Raw genomic sequence first — 23,194 nt, forward strand, 5'->3', positions numbered from 1 at the left:
GCTGCCAGGATGAGTCTGGCTGAATTTGAGTTCATGTATAGTTACAGTTTAGAATTATTCAGGATTTTCCATTCACTTTGGAAAAATATGAAGGTGTTTCTCTTTAGAAATCCAAACTTAGAAGTCCAAAGAAGTTTTCAAATATGCCTTAAAATTGCATGGGGAAGAGAGCGCTTGCCACTTTTAAATGAACTGAGAATATTGCCTGAGCAGTAGGGCTAGTAACGGAGTCCTGATACAACAGAGGGTTCCCTCCTTGACAAGAATGTATAAGATGGCAAGGGAGGAGTTCTGTTCCTTCGTAGAGATGTAAAAGTCCAGGACTCCGCCCCCCCCTTTGCAACATTTTAAACAACCTACATATTTTTTTCTGTCCCCACCCTTGCCGGCATTTGGACAGTATTGAAAGAAACTCCAAAGAAATGTTTTCACTTTTGGAATGAGTGAAATGCTTTTGAAGACAAAGATGTCACTCAAGAGGCATGATATTAAGGTTTTTATGTACAATAATCTACACCCTGTATCTGCCATAGGGATCCCATTCCCTCATGGAGGGGAGGAATCCCCTGCTCTCAGCCTCTGCCCCCTGCCACTTCTCACCTAGTTGGCAAGGGGAAAAGGTGCAGGGAACTGGTCTGGGTGCCCCACAGTGCACTCTGGAGCACTTCCTTGTCATGCCAGAAATGACATCATTCCCAGTGCGACCTGGAAGTGCTGCAGATTGCGTGCATGCTGTGCATGCGAGGCAAGTCCTCCCATCCCCCACTTGCAAGCCTGGCAACCCTAATCCTCAACCTTTTTGAGTCTGTGGGGCACCTTCTGAATTCTGAAAAGATGATGGGCACAACCACAAAATGGCTACCACAGGAGGCAGAAACACACACACACACACACACACACACACACACACACACCAACACACACACAAACAAACCCTGGGTTTCCAAGTAATGATTAAATACATATTTAAAAGGAAACTTCAGTGATAGAAAGCAAGTCATACCTCATAGTGGAGCATGAAGTTTTTCTCTTTTATTCCACTAAAAATAGAAATAAATGTTACACAGAACTAAATGAAGAAGACATTTAATAACCTTAATAATGCTCTGACTAGCCTATCTATTCTCATCAATATGCTAAGTTGTCTCAAACACATTGGGGAAGGAATCCTGGCCTATGACCTATGCTCACCATACTACTAATGGGATCCTAAAAATTAGTAGTAGTAACAACAACAACAACATTCAATTTATATACCGCCCTTCAGGACAACTTAACGCCCACTCAGGGGAGTTTACAAATCATGTTATTATCCCCAAAACAATCACCCTGTGAAGTGGGAGGGGCTGAGAGAGCTCCGAGAATCTGTGACAGATTCAAGGTCACCCAGCTGGCTTCAAGTGGAGGAGTGGGGAACCAAATCCAGTTCTCCAGATTAGAGTCCCACCACTCTTAACAACTACGCCAAACTGGCTCTGGAACTGAGAGTGAGTTAAAAAGATGGTTGGATCCAAGCATGTTTAATATTTTCTCTCATTATTATATAAGCACACCCAGAACAAAGGCAGCCTAAAAAATACCAGAACAGGTATCTTAACTTTCAACCCCACTGCTAAAAACTGTCTTCATCAATTAAATTTGGCTCTCGTGGATTAACCAACTAACTTTTTCATGTGGATGCTAGTGATTAAAGCCTGTTGTCCTACAAAAGGTACAAGCCTCTTCTTCTTAAGAAAGCTTTGAGGACCTTAGCTCTTCTTAATAATGTTTCATGATGACTTTTTACTTGGGATTAATTATAGAGTTCTGTGAGCTGGATCCAATCATCATTTCTGTTGGTGAAAGAGAATAACCACCAAAACAAGACTCTGCTGGGATCTAAATAGACATAAGCTATGTTGTGACAGGAGGGCTATTTTGGACATACTGAGTGGGAAAGCTGGCTGGATTCAATCTTTTTTAGGTATTATTGTTTGAGCAGCCTCAATTCTTTAAAGACAGGACATGAAATTTAAATATTTCTGTAAGCCTGTTTTGCAAGTATCAACTACATCTCCCTTAAGACTGTAAACACAAAATCCTCAATTTTATTGTCAAAGGTATAGTTAATAAAGCACAATGGCTTGTTAAGACTCACTCAAACTGGTAGTCCAATCAAACACTCAGTAAACTTCAATACACATAGAACAGAATTTTGGAAATCATGGAAAGATAGTAAAAGGATGATGCAATTAATTTTTAAAAATAAACTAAAATGTCGTATGTTTACTACAGACACAAAATCCTAGAGCGTTGCATGGTGCAAATGTAACCAGAGCCAAATCAGAAGGGGGAAGGGGAGAACAGAGGTGAAGGGATCAGCACATACCTTACAACCGTTGTGATCAGATCAGATTTTACATTTGATTCCAACGAATCAAATGTAACTGTACACAGGACCTAGAATAGAGATATTATCAAAATACTGCTGTTTTGATGGGCACTAAGTGACAGCAATTCAGCAAAATATATTTAAAAACCCAAATAAGGTAGCATTCCCTGTTTAGTTAAGTGTGCACAAAGCCTCATAACCATATCAAAGAGGATTTATGCACTATTATATGTTAGCTTTATAGAGAACAAGCTTAAACTCTTTACCTCTTCTCTATCTATGCGAGGATCAAGGTACTCAGTACAATCCTAAAAAGAATTACTCCATTCTAAGCCCATTTTAATCAGTGCATTTAGACTGGTGTGACTCTGCTTAAGATTGCACAGTAAGTTTATTTTTATTTAAAGTACTTGCATGCTGCTTTTCTGTTCAATTAAGGTCTTCGAGGAGGCAAAGAATTAAAAAGAGATTGAAATCAACTTGAAAATAGATAGAGAGATAGATAGAGAAATAGAGATAGATACATATAAAATGAGCAGTAAAAAGAAGGAAGATCAGTTATGGTATGTCAGATGAAAAAGAAAAGTCGTCACCCGCTAGTTGCAGAAAATGATTGAGGACGAGAGATGAATCTCCCTGGGAACAAAATTCCATAAGTTGCCATAGGGATAAGAAAATTATCTATTAGAATTCACCATCTGAGTCAATGTCACCATATCGGTGAATCTGCCCTCATTGGCTACTCACTATGCAATAGCCCTGTTCCACAGGGCAAGGTCTAATATATGGTATACTCAAAGCTGAAAAATGCCAGTCCCTGTGGCTGGGCCTCTTCCTTCCTTATGTTTCACACAAACTTTGCTTCCAACTTTCCTATTAACAGTGCTCACATATCCTACATTTGGCAAGTTTTTGTTTTCTTCTTATCTTGGCTGAGAGACAGTGACTAGCCCAAAGTTACCTTGCAAGATTAGCAGCTGACTGAGGATTTGAAACTGGGTTCAAGACTAATTGTCTATCCACTATACTAAACTGCAGCACACAAAAGTTGGTACTGATGGCATCTAGCAAGTGTTAAATAATAACTGCAGTAATACTGGTAATATCCTTAAGAACAGCTTGTAAACAGCCACTCAGTAGCAATCCTGCCTCCAAAGCTGGCAACAACCAGATGGCAGAAGTTTCTATTTTTGGTTGAGGCTGCTGATGAGCCACAAATGACTTAAACTGAAACATATGTGAGTGAGTCAAGTTGCTTTCAGGATTCAGCAACCTTTATTGGCATTACATCCATGTTAACAAAAACACTCAACACAACCAGAACTCAGTCTACAAATACACAACTCGCCTCATAGATGCAAGAAGTTGCTTTTATAGATTAGTTGCTTTTATAGCCTTCTTTGCACTACTGACTAGTTATGATATAAGACTGTCCAGGTCATTCTTCCTTACCCCTAGAAGATACTTGGAATATCTCATAGTTCAAGAAGACAATTTACCTGCTAAAAACAGAGTCATTTTCTCTAGGAAGGAACTAAAAGGCAATGGACAGTTCTGAAGTATAAGTCTACTGAACCAGTCCAAAGTCCTAAATAGCCCAGCATCCTGTTTCCAACCGTAACTAGCTAGATACCTTCAAGGAAGGCTACAAGGACAGCCTGAAGACAACAGATCTCCCCTACCACCGTGTAACTGGTTTTAAAAGGCATACAGCTTCTGAGTCTGGTTCCATTTAAGAAGCATAGCTGGTGCCTACTGAAGCTTCCCACCCCTTTGCCCATATCCGCCTTTAAAGCCACCTAAGCTAGTGTCTATCACCACATCTTGTGGCAGTGAATTCCTTAAGCGTACATGTTTGAAGTAGTATTTTCTTGTCTTCTAAGTGTCTTTCAACAAAAATGAAATAATCCCCCCTCATTTTAGCTAGGCAAGTCACTGGTGCTGTTTAAAGTATTTTGAGTTTCAATTAGAAGAAGTTACAGTAAAATGAATATACACACAATTCCTCTAAAAAGGTCTTCAGGGAAAAAAATAACTACCTTCCAATTTAAGCAGCAGCAGGTCTGATTCACAGATGCTGCTATTTTAAGTAATACGCCCACATGAGTCTTTTCATTCACTGACGCGCACATCCCACACACAGTGCCTCTTAATAGCAATGCAGAACATATGTGCCCAAGTGCACTCATACAATGTAAGTTGGATACAATTCTTTCTTTCAGCCAATATGGAATAAACTTTTATTTTAAAATCATCTACAGTAACTTAGTATCAAACTGAGGAAAAACAACAATGAATCCAAGGCCTAGCCGCACATTTCACTTTAACTGGTGACTGAGCACACAGTAGATAAACAGGGTTTCTCACCTGTAACTGTTGATCGTCGAGTCTCTTCTGTGCAGACACACATTGGGACTGCGCAGGCGCAGGCCGGCCGCGGAAAAGATTTTTCTAGCTTTAGAGATGTGAAGGGGACGTTCGGATCCACCGCGCATGCGCGCCAGTGTTCCCGCCAATTTTGAATGCATATATATCCGAACGTCCCCGGCATTCCCTCAGTTCACCTGAGCCGCCGGAGAAATTAAAGTAACCAAACACTCACAGCGGGGTAGGTGGGAGGGAATGTGTGTCTTCACAGAAGAGACTCGACGATCAACAGTTACAGGTGAGAAACCCTGTTTATCGTCTTCGTCCTTCTGTGCAGCCCCACATTGGGAGAGTAATTAGCATCTCACCAATGGGGGCGGGTGTGAGTGTCTACTTGAACAAAGACTGCAGGACAGCCGTGCCAACAGCTGATTCACGCCGTGCATGCACGTCCACAGAGTAATGTTTGACGAAAGTGTCCGCCGTAGACCATGTCGCAGCCTGGCAGACGTCCCGGAGCGGCACTCCTCGCAGGAAGGCAGCAGAAGCAGCTTGCGCTCGAGTGGAGTGAGCAGTAACCAACAAAGCGCATTGGACTCCAGCTTGCAGATAACAGAGTTTAATTGCAGACACAATCCAGCGAGAGATGGACTGGGCAGAGGCAGGCGAGCCCTTGCGAGGGCCAGAGTAGCATAAAAACAGGGCAGGAGACTTCCTGAAACACTTGGTGCGATGCAAATAAAACAATAAAGCACGTTTTACATCCAAAGTGTGCAGTGCCCGTTCCCCTGGGGATGATGGCGTCGGGAAAAAGGAAGGGAGGAACACCTTTTGCTGCAGGTGAAACTTCGAGACCACCTTGGGTAGAAACTCCATGCTAGTGTGGAGCATGACCGTACCAGGGAAAAACTGCAGCAAGGGAGGGTCACACCGCAGGGCAGACAACTCCCCAACATGTCTAGAGGACGTGACCGCCACCAGAAAGGCCACCTTTTGTGTGAGCAAAGGCAGGGGACAAGTGGACAGAGGCTCAAAGGGCCGGAGCATTAGTTGGGAGAGAACCAGGAACAGACTCCACTGAGGAATGGGAGGGGCCCTAGGAGGGAAGGTCTTGAACAGGCCCTTCAGGAACTGCTTGGAAAGCCAGTGGGTAAAAACGGTCTTCCCATCAATCTGCTCATGGAAAGCAGATATTGCAGCCATGTGGACTTTAACGCTCGAGAAGGCTAGACCCTGCGAGCACAAATACAGGAGGTAGTCGAGAATCACAGGCAAAGGGCAATCAAAAGGAGAGACCCCTTTTGGGGCCAACCAGCGGGAAAAACGTGACCACTTCCTCTGGTAGGACAGCCTGGTGGATGGCTTCCGGGCATTTAGAATGACCTTAAGGACCTCCGAGGAGAGGCCTACTCCGGGGCGCACAGGAGCCAGGCAGCCAGACTCAGAACCGCCACATCGTGGTGCCTGACCCCGTCCCTGATTAAGAGGTCCGGGGCAGGTGGCAGCGCTAGGCGTCGTCCCTGTGAAAGGGAGAGCAAGAGAGGGAACCAATCCTGGCGAGGCCACTGTGGGGCAATTAGGATACAGTGGGTGTTGAAGGCCCTGACCCTGGAGAGAACCTTGTGCATGAGCGGGAAGGGCGGGAAGGCGTAAAAGAGCCCTGGGGACCAGGGTATCTGGAAGGCATCCCCTAGGGAGTGACGGCCAATTCCGGCCCGGGAGCAGAACAGTGGGGCCTGCTTGTTGTGGGCCGTGGCGAAGAGGTCGATCACCGGTGTACCCCATGTGTGGAAAACCTGGACGAGGTAAGCCCTGTTGAGGGACCACTCGTGTTGAGGCAGAAACACCCTGCTCAATGTGTCTGCCGCGGTGTTGAGCTCCCCGGCAATGTGCACGGCCCTGGGAAGGACGTTGTTGACCATGGCCCATTTCCAGAGAATCGTTGCTTCCCTGCAGAGCTTGAGCGAGACCGTTCCTCCCTGCTTGTTGAGATAATAGCAGGCCGTGGTATTGTCCGACAGTTCCTGAACCTTCCTGTTCCGAATGACATCTGCAAAAGAAGCAAGGGAGTAACGGATCGCCCTAAGCTCCAAGAGGTTGATGTGCATGGCTGCCTCAGTTGGGGACCAAATACCTTGGGCAGAGAGCCGCCCACAGCGCCCTCCCCATCCCAAGTTGGAGGCGTCAGTAAAGACAGTGACCTCTGCCAAGAAGGGGCCGAAAGGGCATCCCTTGGACAGGTTTTCAGGGACAGTCCACCAGGACAGGGAGCGTTGCACCACCCTGGGGATGGAGAACCTCTGGTGCTGGCCCATAGCGAGGGGGTTATACCTCCGGACAAACCAGTTTTGCAGAGGCCTCATATGCAGGCGTGCAAAGAAAACCACCCCTGTGGAGGAGGCCATAAGGCCCAGCAAAGTCTGGATCAAAAGGGCAGTTTGATACCGGTTGTGCAAAAAATGACGGGCTAAAGAGGAAAGCCTGGTCAAGCGATCCGGGGGCAGGTAGGCCCTGCCCTGCAGAGAATCGAAGTGAACCCCAATAAACCTAATGGCTGTGCCCAGAGTCAGGACAGACTTATCCCCATTAACCACCAAGCCCAACCTAGCCAGCACAGATAAAGTGAGGGCAATATGGGCCTGGAGGGAATCAGCCGAGGGTCCCACCAGGAGCCAGTCATCCAGGTACGGGTAGATAAAGCAACCGCTGGACCGTAGGTATGCCACTACAGTGGCCATGCACTTCGTGAAAACCCTGGGTGCAGAGGCCAGCCCAAAGGGCAACACCGTATATTCATACACAGAATCCCCATAGACAAACCGCAGGTATTTCCTGTGGCCCTCGAAGATGGAAATGTGGAAGTAGGCGTCTTTCAAGTCTAGAATGGCTAACCAGACGCCCACCTCCAGGAGCTCTATGACCTGTGCCAGGGTCAGCATCCGAAACTTTTCAACCTTCAAATACCCGTTGAGGCCCCTAAGGTCCAATATGGGCCGAGAACCTCCATCCTTCTTATCCACAAGGAAGTATCGTGAGTAGAATCCCCAAGGGGAAGTAGCAACATTGACCACCCAGACAGCACCTTTGTTAACCAACTCCACAACATTATTGAACAACACAACATCACAACATGGAGAATAACGGGGAGGGAGAGAAAGGGGAGGTGCATCGGTAAACATCAATTTATAACTATGGGCCACAATAGACAGGACCCAAGTGTCAGAGGTAACAAGTTGCCAACAGGGCAAAAAAGGCCGAAGCCTGTCCAAGAACCGGGCAGAAGAGGGAGTGTCCTCAGAGGCCAACTGGGGAGCGTTCAGGCTTAGTCAGAAGACCGAGGGCTTCTGCACAGAGGTTGAAGGCTTAGGTGAGGAGGGCTGTTGCCTGCCCTTGGACCGGCCGGAGCGCCTGGAAGAATGACGTTGCTGGGTACAATAGGACCGCTGGCCATAGGAATGGCCCGAGAAGAATCGCCCTTGACGCTGCTGGTAAGGCTGGTAAGGGGTCTGGTAGGATCGGAACCGACCATAACGATACCTCGGACCCGACGGCGGAGCTGAGGGGGCGACTCCCAGGGACTTTGCTGTCTGCTGATTTTTCTTCATCAGGGAAAGGGATTCATCCGTCTTCTCCGAGAAGAGCTGGGGCCCCTTGAATGGGAAATCCTCCACTTTCGCCTTCTTCTCTGGCGGCAGGGCCGTGGACCGAAGCCATGCGTGCCGACGCAGGACCACCGAAGTCGCCATCGTGCGCGCTGCAGAGTCGGCAGCGTCCTTGCCCGCTGTCATCTGCTGTTTTGACAGCCTTATGGCCTCAGCTTGAAGGGCCTTCACCAAGTGGCGGCGATCCTCGGGGAGATCGGAAAGGTAAGAGGACAGCCGTTTCCATAGGAACAAATTGTAGGATCCCATTATGGCCTGGAAGTTGGCAATACGGAATCCCAAGGACGCGGACGAGTAGAGTTTCCTGCCCATGCCATCCAGTTTCCTGCCTTCTCGGTCTGCCGGGGCCGACGAGGAACCAGAACGGAACCGAGCTTGACCTTCCTCAGCCACGATGGAAGAGGGCTTAGGGTGAGTGAAGAGGTACGGGCAGTCGTCCTGTTTCAGACGGTAGTACCTCTCCACCTTTTTTGCTGTCGCCGGCAGGGACGCCGGAGTCTGCCAGATCACAAGAGCATTGTCTACAAAATCCTCCATGGGGGGAAACGCCACCGATGCGGGGGACCCAGAATACAGCGCCTCTAGCAGCTTGCTTTTCGGCTTGGAGGTCGTGGAGGAAACGTCAATCTCCAGAGCGGCAGCCATTCTCACCATCTGCTTGGAGAACACTCTGTAGTCGTCGTTTGGGGACGACGAACGGAGTTCACCCACGGTGTCATCTGGGGAAGGGTCAGAAGGACCATCCGAAGAACACTCCGACGGTGAGGCCAGACCCTCCTCATCCTCGGAATCCGAAAATTCCGGCGATGTCTGCATCGGAACTGAAGTCCGGCGATCGCCCGAAGCCGAGGGATGAGCCACAGGAACCGAAGGATGGAGAAGGATATCCGCTGGAGGAGCAGACGCAGGGAGCCCAACCGGCTGAGACGGAACGGAAGGCTGCGGAATCGAAGCGCACTGCAGGAAGGGCATGGACTGCTGAAACCAGGCCACGAAATCCTGCCAGGAGGCCATGTTCCCAACTCCCGGGACAGGCTGACAAGGAGGCAGAGGAGCAGGCATCGGGGCAGGCCAGCGAAATGGTGTCGGAACCGACGAAGTAGACGGCATCGGAATGGAGGCCTCCGAAGGCGCCGGGGCGGACGGCAGAGAGCGCTCGAAGGGTTGGAACGGCCCCGAGAAAGACGGGAACGGAAGGAATTCCTCCGGAACCGATGGAGGAGGCGTGCATGGAGGCGACGGGGTGTGGAGACTCACCACATCGTCGGGTATCAGGACCGGTTCGGCCGGAGTACCAGGTCGCACAGACGGAGCCGGGGACGGTGCACGGCCTTTGGCTTTCGACTTTGCCTTGGCCTTTTTCGGCGGGGGCTCCGAAGCAGCCTCTGTAGCCGAAGCCTTGGAGGAGGACCTTGGCTTAGACGAGGAACGCTTCTTGGCCTTCCGGCTCGAAGGACGATCCCTGGAACCGGAGTCAGACCGGGCCTCCGGAACGGGTTGCCCCGTCGGTTCCGACTGAAGCGGCTCTGGCGACTTACGAGACGGCGCCGGTGAAGGAGCGGCGGAGCGGGGCCTATCTCCCGATGAGCCCGGTGGCTTGGGGGGGGGAGAAGGTTGGCATCCCACAAGAAGGCACGGAGCCTGGCCTTCCGATCACCCCTTGCCTTCGAGTGAAGGACATACAAATAGAACAACGCTCCACGACATGCCCCTCGCCCAGGTAGATGAGGCAGAACTCATGGCCGTCCGAGTGCGTCATTTTAGTGCCACATTTCAGACACTTCTTAAACAAAGACGTCTGAGACATAGTGAACGGTACCTCCCGACTGACAGGGGAAAGATACCGACCAGAACTCCGAAGAGAGTTTCCGTGGCCGGCCTGCGCAGTCCCAATGTGGGGCTGCACAGAAGGACGAAGACGATCCCACAATTACCTTAGAGTGTTCACCCATCACAAGATGGTTGCTTTTCTACCACAGAATATTTATAGCAAGTGTGTCCCAGTAAGACAACATGATTGTCACAAACTCCGTATGTTCCTATGTATCAAATCTCCCTCCTGCCAAGGATCCTGCATCTCCAGAAGCACACCTTTTGTGCCAGAGGATATCTATGGGCCCTCTGAGTGTTTCTTTCTTCCTCCATGTGACGCCCTCCTGACTAGACATCTTTCTTCTCTTCTTCACCACAGAAAATGCCAACATGTGAGTGAGACCTCTGAAATGTGCATCAGAAGATCTTATCTATGTAGCTCTCTGCAACTTTTGAGTTTCACAAGGTCAGCCAGTTGAGGCTCAAGTTACACAGCTACATTTTCTTTCATAGTTCTTTTAACACGCTCCTTTTTCCATTTCCAAATGCAGCCACCAGGGCAGTTTTTTCAAGGTAGAAAGAGGAAGAGAGGTGACATTTCTTCTCGTACTGAAAATACGTATCTCCAAGTTGCTTTTACCTTAGCAGTTAAGGACTTGATTTTAGCAGCAGTAAAAAGGCAGGTGAGAAAAAGATTAGAGATGTTCCCCCTACATAACATTCTCCGTCATAAAAAGCGGCTCCTTTAAAACCTTTAAAATGATCACAGAAGAAAGTGTAACATATACTTCAAACCTTAACCTCAAACTATTTTCTAGGGTCTCATTGTACCAATCAGACACCTACAACTTCACCCCACAAGGAGGTAATGCCAAGATATACAGCCCATACTGGTCGTGTATCGCCATAGCTTTAACAAGACATCATAACATGTGCCACACACCAACGTATTTTTAATTTGCTTATCCCCCAAGGAGCTCATAGTACTGCATATGTGATTTCTTATTTACACAACCTGTGAGGTAGGTAAGACAGAGCTGCCCAAGGTAATCTAATAGGCTCTATGGCTGAACAGGGAGTTGAACCCATGACTTGCCAATTCTCACCCAAATATTTTAACCACTACACCTCACTGGCTTTCAGTGCAATATACAACATGGATGCCATTCATAACAAGTTTTCTGTGGCTGCCAGCATTCTTAATATTATTATTAATAACAACATTCGACTTGTATACCTCCCTTCAGGACAACTAAACGCCCTCTCAGGTTTACAAAGTGTGTTATTATTATCCTCACAACAATCACCCTATGAGGGGTTGTAATCGACCCAAGATCACCCAGTTGGCTTCAAGTGGAGAAGTAGGGAATCAAACCTGGCTCTCCAGATTAGAGTCCTGCCGCTCTTAACCACTACACCAAACTGGTTCTCCAGCCAATATGCACATCTAGTGGTCTTAATGTATCACGTATCCAAAAAAACAAAACAAATGTGAAGAACAAACTAGACAATCAATTGAAAAAGTAACATACACCATGCATATATTGATTAGGCTGTGCTTCTCCTATTTATATTGTGTATGTGTGTTATAAGCCATTCAGTCTCCTCCAACTTATGGAGACCCTATGAATGAAAGACCATCAAAACATCCTATCATTAACAAACTTGCTCAGATCTTGAAAACTGGAGAACATCGCTTCTTTTATTGAGTCAAGCCATCTCATTTTAGGTCTTCCTCTTTTCCTATTGCCTTCCACATTTCCTAGCATTATTGACTTTTCCAAAGAATCTTGTCTTCTCATAATGTGTGACCAAAGTATGATAGCCTCAGTTTTGTCATTTTCACTTCTAGGGAGAATTTAGGCTTGATTTGATCTAGTACCCACTTATTTGTCTTTTTGGCTATCCATGGTATTTGCAGAACTCTCCTCCAGCACCACATTTCAAATGGAACAATTTTCTTCCTGTCAGCTTTCTTCACTGTCCAACTTTCACATCCATACATAGCAATGGGGAACACTATACTTTGGATTATCTTGATCTTGGTTCCCCAAAGCTTTAAGGATTTTATCTAGCTCCTTCACAGCTGTTCTTTCAAGTCTCAATCTCCTTCTGATTTCCTCGTTGTTCCAAAACATTACATAGTTATACCAAAAGAGCCCCCTTCAACAGTGACAACAGTAATAATGGGTTAGAGAGCTAAATTCCCTTCTCTAGGGCGGCACCAATTTTTCATAAGCAGTTATCATTATGAGTCGGTACCTTTTCTTTCCAGCCCCAAGAGTATTTAGCGAGTTTTGTGGTCTGAACACCTCACTAGGACACCCAGGAAGGGGCCTGGTAAAGACTCATCCTCCGGCCCTGAGCTTTATATCTGACAGCCCTATTTTAGTAGTTTGAGCCCTCGACTGTAAAAGCTAAATACTGTACAGAAAAAAAAGACTGTGGTCCAGACAAACCAAAGATAAAGAGAGACTCAATGATAACGTATTATTCACAAAGTATATCGGGGGATGCCATTTTCATTTCTTTAGGTAAATTATTGTATGATTTTAAAAAATATTTCTTTTTAGGCAAATGTCATCTATTCTGAATTCCAGCAGTTCCAGTAGGACGTGGTGAAGGTTTTGCTGTCAGTTACCAAATAATTGTGCTGTCAGTTACCAAATAATTGTGCATCCTTCTAACATTTCAAAGAGAGAAAGAGAGAGAGAGAGAGAGAGAGAGAGAGAGAGAGAGAGAGAGAGAGAGAGAGAGAGAGAGAGAGAGAGAAAGTGAATACCTGAGTTTGACCTCTCTGAAATAAGGCTGATCCATGAAGAGTTTTGAACATGTCCACTTCACAGCTGATATTTCTAAGTGAGGTTAGATCTCGACCATCACACCTATAGGAGTAAACATCCAGAAACACAGTCATAAAGGAGAAAGTTTTCTAAAATCTTTGTTCAGCTCCACATGTGGTATTCTTGGACCTGGATCTTGGGAGTTAAAAAGTCTGGGAGTTGGTATAGCACAAGTTTAAGAGAATAAGCTATAGATCAGGAAGTCCCGAATTCACCCACTAGGTGGTCTTAGCAAGCTAGTCTCATTCAACCTAACCCTCTACTTGCTATAGGGAGCAATAGTAGGCCTGTCATAAGGATTACTGAGGGCTGCCATAAGAATTACTGAGATGATGTATATGATGCACTTGGAACACTGAAAGCAGTGTGCCTCACAGGGTTTAGCTGTGAGGAAAAATGGAGAAGAAAATGATGTAGGCCGCTATGGGTCACAGTTGGGGAGAAAGGCAGGGTAAAATAAATAAAGTATTATTATGAGTAAGTAATTTAAGAGGAGAGGCTACATATAGCATGAGAGTGGAATTGTAGTCACCCGTCCTGCCCTGCCTGACAATATACACATGGAGCACCAAATTTGAATAAGGCCAAACTATGCATAGCCCTGATCTGTGTATCACAAACAAGGAGAGTACACATGGCACAGATCCTACAGATCCTACTCGCTTTTGTTGATGAGTCTGTAGGCTCTTCTTTGAAAGAAATGTCCAATGTGCTTAGGCAGGCAGGAACAGACTGGGAACCATTTCACAGAGTCATCATAAACAAACTCCCTCCCTCAACAAAGGAAATGTGTGTACATGACTCATATACAAGGACACTGTGAACTAGCACAAAGAAGATTTTGTCTTTGCCCACCTCCTTTTAAGCACTTAACATTCATGAATCACAGCAGAACAGTAAAGCCCATATTTACCTTCTGTACTCATTCAGAACAAGGTTTCTGAACATTTCCTTGGAAACAACATTAAATGATTCCATTATTTCATAAGGCTCTGCCTCTGGGAACTTTTCTACAGATAAACATAAGACCAGAAATACAAGCTGAACAGTGTTATTTCCCAAATAATGTGCCAAGAAGGAACATAAGAGATCTCCCCTGCCCCAGCAACATTTGTCACCTGGAAGCATTTACCAATTTTTAAAAAATCCTTCCCATTTTTAGAAATCTAGTTACGAACAATGAAGAATTAGAGTGTGAGAGAAAAGAGCCCCCAATGCCTTGTAGTGTACAAAGAGGCCACATAACTTCTTTATCAGAATTCACAGCATAAGAGCTTTCCATACTGGCCTACTCCTCACTGAGCGGGTAAAGGTGTGTCTGGCATAAGGTTCTTCCGCTGCAAGGGGAGGCTCATGTGTGTGAAAAGATCTACACCAGGAGGAAAAAAACTCCACACAGAAAACTAGACGTAAGTGAAAAGTGCTATAAGATCAGCCTTCTCCCTAGTCTTTAATTTCTTATATGCAGAAGGTTTCTTTGTTACGAAAGAACATCAGGTTGGATCCATTCAACTTTTTGACTTTATCTCGGCCAATTCTCCATATTAAAGCCCCTGTCCCATATCACTTTTGTCCGTGGAGGTCCAATAATGCCCAACATAGCCTTTTGAGTGGTCAAAGTGGACCTCATCCTCCCTTCTCCACCAGTGGAAAAGCTGGCTGGATCCAATCCATTCATTTACTTGAAGCTACACCTAAAGCTTGAAGTTTTACACAACTTGACTTGACTTCTTACTGTTTTTACAACTTAAGTCATCAACAGCACCCTCATCTCATGAAAAGAAAATCTGGAAGTTAATTATCGTATAACTTATCAACTGCTGCCAAGAATTTCACCACACTCAAAATAGTTTGTTTATCGTTGAGACTGAGTAGCCAGGATGATTTTGCTTCTGGAGAGAGTTCTGATGAAATAACAGGGAGATCAAATCAGCTCTTAGTTCTGAAAATGTAGGGCAATCAAAGAAAATGTGATCCACAGTCAATTTTGTAACTGCTTCAATGGCAGAGTCTATCTGAATATGGAATTCCATGGAATTTTCCTAGTGTCACTGCTGAAGGTAGGGTGTTCAAGCTCGCTAGCATAAAAGCCCTTTTATACTTTGGAACAGTTAACTCAGATAGATAATTTGACATTTTTGTTGGAGGGATGATGCCAACTGAAAATGATGCCTAGGCGTGCCAATTTATGATCCAATAGTCTATCCCAGTCACTTATATGATGGTCTAACTTGACTAGTCCAAGGAAGCTTGATTCTGGATTTGATTTTAATATCCTAAATTTCAGATTAAATGCTCTTCCCCAAGCCTTTGCTTCAAAGGACATTTCCCCAACTTCAGCTCTCAGAGGTATTCCAGATACACACTGAGGAACTCCTAAAATATTGTGCAGAAATAAAGGTTTATGTTACTGCTCTAATCCAGATCCCAGCAGCATACAGCATCTGCCCGACAACTCGAGTGATGAAGACTTTAACTGCCACAGGAACATATTGGCCCCCAGAGGAATAACAGAATCTTGAGATGGCCTTTCTGGTACTCAAAGCGAAGTTCAGGTGCACTTTCCAAGAAAGATTGGCTTGAAAATAACTCCTAAATATTTGAAATGGTCCATCTGCTCCATAGGTTGATCTGCTACTGCCCATTTGTATTTCTTAGTTTTTCATTTTTTGCTGAAGAACCTTTGACTTGGTAATGTTAATAACTAAACCTCCACTGGAGCAATACTCCACAAAGGAATCTAAAAGCTTGTGAAAGCCAACCATAGATCTTGACAGGAGAACAGTGTTGTCCGCATATAGGAGACAGGGTATTTTAACATAACCCAGGCAAGGTGGATGGAATTCATGTCCGGAAATAAGGAAATAAATCATTAATGTACAAATTAAACAACAGTGGGGCAAAGACACATCCTTGCTTAACTCCTCTGCTCAGTGGAATAGCCCTAGTCAGTTCACCGGTTGAATTACATCTCACTTCAGCTCTAAGCTGATCGTATAGTTGTTTAATCAGGAATAGGAGATGCTTGTCAATAGATGAGGTATTCAATTTGTCCCATAATCTCCTCCTGGGCACTGAGTCAAAGACTGCTCCAAGGTCCATGAAAGCAGCAGCTAGCATTCCATCTTTTGAACTAGTGTAGTCGTCAACAATAAACTGAAGAGTGTGGCAGTGATCAACTGCGCTGGCTCCTCAGTGGCGGAATCCAATCCATTCATTTTTGTGAACCTACACCTACAGTTTGAAGTTGTACACAACAGTTCATTTCAATAACACCTAGGCCACTGTAATTTGTTTGGAAAATATATTTTAGGAAAATGTCACCAGGCCTAGAACCGTAAGACATACCCTCCAAGAGTATATTATTTTAACATATCTATAACCAAAACAAAAGATATCTTGCCTTTCAGCTGTTCTTCTGTTTCAAGCCGTAATTTGTTAATTGCTTCATCTCTCGATATCTGGAATGCAAGGTATTTATTAGGGCTAGGAAGCCAATTTGAATTTAAGAAGCATTTTTTAATTCCTTGTACATTCCATGCTTGGGGGCTGATTTCAGTATTTTAACTGCATATGGAGGCTTCAGAAATGCTACCTTGAGGAGGTAGATATAATGTTTTTGTGAGCTGCCTCTCCGCTTGCCTTGCTGTCCCCTCCCTCCACCATCTTCCTGGGTGCCGGCTAGGAGTCTTCCCTCAGCCTCAGACCAGCAGAGGGGGGGTTTGCGTCACCTGACCCTCCTACTGCCCGCTAGTCATCGACCTGGGTGTCTCTCTCTCGCGCGCCCTTGGTCTCATCAGCTCTCTCCTCCTTGGCTTCACTGGGAGGTCCCTCTTTATAGTACCTTTCCATCCCTCCCTCTTCCCAGGCACCCAATCCTCACCATGTTCTCCTCTTCCCCATCCCCTACACCTGCGCTCCTGGTCTGTGATTCCATCCTTCCCTCGTCTCGTCTCATTTGCTCAGTCTGCCCTGTCCTGGCCAGCTTGGGTGGAGGTTGCGGTGGCCGCACCTCTTGTACATGTGGCAGCTGCCGTGCCCCGGCACGGCTCAGCTGCTGGTCGGGCGGCTGTCTCAGTGGCGGCTCCAGTGCGCCGCTCCACGCTTCCATCCGGCCCCTCTGTGCTCGCCCTGGCTCCTTCTGGCAGAGGCTGCTGGTGTCCTCCTCGGAGCCAGGTAAGGGGGCTAGCTTCAGGGCCATCTGGGGGGCTAGGCTCTGGGCGCATTGGGTTGGAGGCGGGTGCAAGTCCGGAGGGGCCCCAGCTACCTCCGGACAGTTTTAAAAGATTCTTACGATAATAATTAACATTAATAACAACATTTGATTTATATACCGCCCTTCAGGACAACAACACCCACTCATAGTGGCTTACAAAGTGTGTTATTATTATCCTCTCAATAATCACCCTGTGAGGTGGGTGGGGCTGAGAGAGCTCTGGACAAGCTGTGACTGACCCAAGGTCACTCAGCTGGCTTCAGATCTGACTCTCCAGCTTAGAGGTCTGCCACTGTTAACTAGTACACCAAACTGACCCCAAACACACCAAACTGACCCCAAACACACACAATTTTCTTCACATTAATAAGTTCCACAAAGAGGAAGCAATTATAGTTGCCGCCATACTGGGGCTGCAGTGTTTGATGCTGGCCTTCCAAAGTAATTAAGGAGTCCAAAATAACCAACTGGATATCGTAACTCAGTGCTTTCCAAGTTGTGGAAAACCAACCGCTTGGCTACCTCTAGCAGCTTTCCCCCTACTATGTGCAAAATAAGGAAAGCAGACTGCAAATTCAGTTCACACTGGGCAGCAGTGCTATGATCCAATTATGCAGCCTAGAACATTTCCCAGCATACTTTGTAATTCAAAGGATCCTTGGCAGATACCTGGAAGTTGGTCAACTGACAAACTAATATGGAGAGTGTTCCCTGGAAGGTGCAACATTTGAAAGACAATGCCTCGAATCACTGCAGGTTCCAACCCCCAGAAGATCAGAAGGCAACAATGATGAAAACCACAAGTGGATAGACAATGACAAGAGAAGCCTTACTGTGGATGTGTGCAAATACAATGCATGTGTCAAAGAGACAGCTGCTATGAACTATGTACTTACCTTCTGCTTTACCCCTCTACACCCACAACCAACTAATTGCACATCTAATTCCCAGCTAGTGAAAAACTTGCTGAAAATGCACTTTATATCCTTTCTAAAACATGCAATTTCTGCAAGTTTTTGACCATTTTGTTAGTGAAATTGAAGCAGGTGCTTGTCCCTGTAAAAACAATCAATGTGCAGCATCGACTTCTGTAGGTCACTGTGCACCTAAGACACTTGATATCTGTGTGCAAGTGTGCACAAATAGGGTGGGCCGGTGAACACCTTTGCACCTTTCCCTACCCGCCCTAACAGAGGCTTGAGGGACTGCTAAAAAGTCTTCTTTGCATTCTTGTGTATGTTTGCTAAAGAGGGTATCATAAATCCAGAGAAAATTGAGTAAATGGAAGCTAGCTGTATGCATTAGTTAGCCAATGAAGATTCAGAAAAATTATTTAAATGTAATATAACTAAATGAGGTTTTTAAATACTCACTTTATCATGGTTGAAGTCTGAGAACACTGCAACAATCTTTTCAGAAGCAATCCTTGCAGAGGAAGAACAAGAGGAATAATGAGAAACAATTTATTCAAATGGATTTTTGATTCATCTCAAAGACTTAAAAAGAAAGCAACAGAACAGGTGAAATTTTAACTGGAGAAATACCAGGTGCTCACATAAACCCTAACTAGATGGGGGCAAGGCCTACAGGACCCCTTCTAGTTCCTCCTATAACACACATGTAGAAGTATTCCCTCTGCCTTAAAAGAGAACACAGTAGCGTGGCAAAATTGATATCAGGAAGACAGCATAAAAATAAATGTGTTATGCTCACTCAGTTGAGGTCACTGTAACAGAAAAAGCCTTATGCTTTATATCCAGTATTAAGTTTACTAGCTGCTTCTTCCTATGGACTGTTGCAGTGGAAGCATGAGCACAGGGCTGCACACAAGATTGGTCATACTGCACTATTATTATGTACAGAATTCTGTTGGTGCACACTGTGCCTCCGCAAGCAGATTCTGCTCCAGAGATAGGGTAGTTTCAGCGGTGGCCCCTTGCCTGTGGAACAGCCTTCCCCTTCAGGCTCACATGGTACTTATTAGAGGCAGGCACGAATCGGGAAAATGGCAGCTCGTTGCGGTTTTGTTCATCGCGTTTCACGAACCACCATGAACTTGCCCGGTTCACAAACCGGTTCATTTGATTCATCACTTTCAGGTCTGCACAAAGCCCACCCCCTCATTCCCTAGGGAACAGATTGATCAGCACCAGCCTGACTGCAGAGAAAAAACGAAAAATGAACCTTACGAACTGCTCTAAAAATCATAGCAGTTCATCAGAAATGAGCTCTGATGAACTGCCGGTTCGCAAACCTAAAGCCGGTCTGTTTTGTGACGAACTTTGGATCATATTTCGTTTTGTGCCCATCTCTAGTACCTATTCTACTATATTTACTCAAAAGGAAGACGACCCTGAATGTAAGACAACCATCCTATAAAATGTTAAGCACACAATAAAATTATTACTGGACATAACTAACTTGTATTGTCGAAGGCTTTCACAGCCGGAGAACAATGGTTGTTGTGGGTTTTCCGGGCTGTATTGCCGTGGTCTTGGCATTGTAGTTCCTGACGTTTCGCCAGCAGCTGTGGCTGGCATCTTCAGAGGTGTAGCACCAAAAGACACTGAGAGATCTCTGTCTTTTGGTGCTACACCTCTGAAGATGCCAGCTACAGCTGCTGGCAAAACGTCAGGAACTACAATGCCAAGACCACGGCAATACAGCCCGGAAAACCCACAACAACCATCATAACTAACTTGTTTGCAACTATAAGTTCTTAGTGAGAGAGGAAGGACTCATGAGGGGCAGAGAAGCACATAAACCAGACCAACTATGGTTTGTCATGATCTCTGAATATTGTTTTAGTTTCAGCAAGAGATGAGGACTATGAGAGTAAGCCAAAGAGGTGGGATTCAAAGGAAATGAAGGACTGAGAGGAGAGTCGGATTGATGATGACGTCACAGCCAGAAGCACTGCACGAGTTAAGCAGTCAGCATTCATGCCACTATGCTGGCAACAGCCACAGTCATAGGTCGTACAGCAACCACATGGTCCACAGTGAGGGGAGGCAAGAGACTAGAGACAAGCTTTTGGTGTGCTACTCTGAAGTCCACTGACTCTGCACAGCCATTGCAAATGGAAAACAATGCTGCCATAATGGGAATAGAGCTTCATTTCACTGTCACTGTTTAGGAAACTGTCCATGTTAGTGATGGTGAGTTTAGGGTGCAAATTAGTGGGCTGGGCTGAGACTAAATGGGCAATTTCTGCTGATTCCTCATTCTCACTTTTGAGCCAGAGAGTACCAGGGATGGAATATATTTAAACGTTTAACTTCCTCCTTAATACTGACATGGCACAGGAGTTGATGGGACATTGGTAGCTTGATTACTGCACAACCATAATGGGGGAGGAAGAACACGTAAAAGAGTTTCACTACCGGGCTGGGTGGGTGGGTATTAATTCCTACCCCAGTTGCAGGTGCTTCCCCAGTTACTGGAGTAGATTCTTCACCCTCATAAATAACATTAAACAAATTTTTGTGATAGTAGCAACTTTTTCCATACTTACTGTTTTGCACACGCCACAATCTCCTCTGGAGCTGTGAACAGCTTCTGGACAGCCCTCTTGGCAACACCCTGCTCTTTCGCCAGCTGCTGTATGCCTAGAATTATTTGTTGGGTATGCTTCACTCCCACTTTGATGGCATGGCAGAAATCTTGTTGTAATACGTTTTCTGCTGCAGCTTCCAACATAACTATCGATTTAAACACAATACAAAAAAGTCAACCATCATCATGGTCTTCAGCTGTCACATACAGATATTATTACTGGAGAGAAACCCCAAACAGCTAATGTGGTCTCGTGGCAAGCTCTGAAATTTGTTTGAGGAGTTCTACTGCTGTTTCAGGCAATGTCTGAAGCTTCCACTGCAGCATTTAATCCTGTAGCCACCAGGAATGAACAGGCGTGGTAAGCTAGCCCTTAGTGGCTTACAGTGCCATTCTAAGCAGAGTTACACTCACCTAAGTCTGTTTAAGTGAATGGGCCTAGAAGAGTGTAACTCTATTTAGCATTGCATTGTTTAGGGAGTTCCCATGCAGCCACCCAATACAGGCAATCAACTGGATGAGATCTTCTTAGTTTTAAACTAAGTACAGCTTCGTACAGTCTCCGATAATTCCCTAAGAGTTTTACTATTAAAAGAATAATTTTTAGTCACTTACCAATCTGGCTACGAGGAGCTCCAGTGACAACTAAGTCCAAAGTACTAGAAGACATTTCTTTTCGTGTGGGATTAACTACAACTTCTCCATCTATCATTCCTACCCTCACAGCACCTAGGAAGATACTCCATAAATTAAAATATTCAATCAGTTAGCTTTTTGCAACAAACACTAAAAAGCTAGCAAAGTTCTGAAGTTATCAATACACTCAGGCAAACCAGCTACTCAAAAGATTGTACTCTACTGGACAAATGTTCTACTCTAGCTTTGGGCGAGGTCTACACTTGGGCTGGATCTCATGGTGAAAAAGGGAGGATGGGGTCTCCTTTACGTATCAAATTATTTATGATGGGGATCATGGTACCTGCATGGACAAAAGCCATGTGAGGTCAGGGATGTAGTAAGGAGAGAAACCTAGTGAGACTGAGTGAAAAAAATGGGCTGAATCCAACCCTTCATTTGCTCCAGCTTGGCAAGGTCAGAAATAAAGAAGGTGATGGCCTAGCCTGGATAGACTGGATAAACAAAAAGGTAAGGCACTGGGAAACAATAATACTGGCCTAATGAAGTCCCTAAGGAATGATACAAGTCTAGTTTGGGGGATGCTCTTGGACCCGGACCTACTGCTGGATAAGTAGGGGGCATCTGCTGCTAGGAGAGCCTTTTTGCTGCAGCCTTTCCCGGGCAAAAGAAACCTAGTTACCAAGATGCACGTCCTGGTAGCATCTAGGTTAGATTTCTGCAATGTGTTCTATGTGGGGCTGCTGTTACAATGTTCAGAAACTCTAGCTGGTACAGAATGCTACAGGATATTGACTGGAGTGGGTTGTATGGATCATCTCTCTCCAGTCTTGGTCCACCTACACTGGGTCCTAATTTGTTTCAGGGCATAATTCAAGGTGCTGATGTTGACCTTAAAGCCCTATTTGGTTTGGGACCAGCACCTCTCAAGGACCTCATATTCTCTTCGGAACCTCCTGACTGCTGTGGTCATCTTCAGAGGTCCTGCTTCTGGTGCTCCAAGCATCAGAGGCTCGATGGGTGGTAACTTGAGAGAAGGCCCCCTTGGTCATGCCATCAACATTATGAAACTCCCTCCTCAGGGATATTCATCTGTACCTCATGTTCCCTCAGTGACTCCTCCTTTCTACCTTGCATTTTAATTTTCGGTTCTGAGTTATATATGTATTTAAGCTCTGATTTTAACTGTTTTTATCACATTTTATTGTGTTCTGTTAATTGCCTTGATGGTCCTGATTGGTCAGAAAGGCAGGAAGTAAATATTGTAAATCAGTACATAAACTGGACTTCATTTGGTCATATCAGCATGTTATTGCTTAAGGCTTAAGCATAGGATGTTCTGTTAAGTGCCAACTGCATACAATTAAGCTGTATCAGCTAAACAATAGTTAAAGAATGAATGACTTATACTGAGAATTCCTACAATTTCAGGGAAGGTACCTGAACACTGCTCTAGAAGTTGATTGAAAACACACATTTTTATCTTTTTACCCCTAAAAATACTGAAACCTCAAACAGTGTTTATTGTTTGTATATAGTTGTCATGCATTTTAAAGCCTTTAGAAAAATATTAACACCTTTACTTACCAACTGGGCCATTCCACGGAATATCTGAAAGTGCAAGGGCTGCAGAAGCTAAAAGAAATAAAATTTATTACTTGAAGCCGTTTATATAATGTTCTACTTTCGTAAGAAGAAAAACAGATCTAGAATAATGATTTTAGGCTAGCCT

The 23,194-nt window shown here is 45.3% G+C and overlaps 1 protein-coding gene across 1 annotated transcript in view; it reads right to left on the bottom strand.

Moving 5' to 3' along the window:
* Nucleotides 1–23,194, bottom strand: part of PNPT1 (polyribonucleotide nucleotidyltransferase 1) — a 42,624-nt gene that overhangs the window by 13,647 nt on the left and 5,783 nt on the right. The window contains exons 7-15 of the mRNA XM_054997955.1: nucleotides 23,050–23,097; nucleotides 21,442–21,555; nucleotides 20,786–20,972; nucleotides 18,645–18,696; nucleotides 16,459–16,516; nucleotides 13,969–14,065; nucleotides 12,995–13,097; nucleotides 2,369–2,439; nucleotides 1,004–1,040 (exon numbers count right to left, since the gene is read on the bottom strand). Of these exons, the coding sequence (XP_054853930.1) occupies nucleotides 1,004–1,040; nucleotides 2,369–2,439; nucleotides 12,995–13,097; nucleotides 13,969–14,065; nucleotides 16,459–16,516; nucleotides 18,645–18,696; nucleotides 20,786–20,972; nucleotides 21,442–21,555; nucleotides 23,050–23,097 (767 nt within the window). The remainder of the gene's footprint in view (nucleotides 1–1,003; nucleotides 1,041–2,368; nucleotides 2,440–12,994; nucleotides 13,098–13,968; nucleotides 14,066–16,458; nucleotides 16,517–18,644; nucleotides 18,697–20,785; nucleotides 20,973–21,441; nucleotides 21,556–23,049; nucleotides 23,098–23,194) is intronic.

This window comes from Eublepharis macularius, chromosome 1 (genome assembly GCF_028583425.1).
Source record: "Eublepharis macularius isolate TG4126 chromosome 1, MPM_Emac_v1.0, whole genome shotgun sequence".
Classification (NCBI taxonomy): Eukaryota; Metazoa; Chordata; class Lepidosauria; order Squamata; family Eublepharidae; genus Eublepharis; species Eublepharis macularius.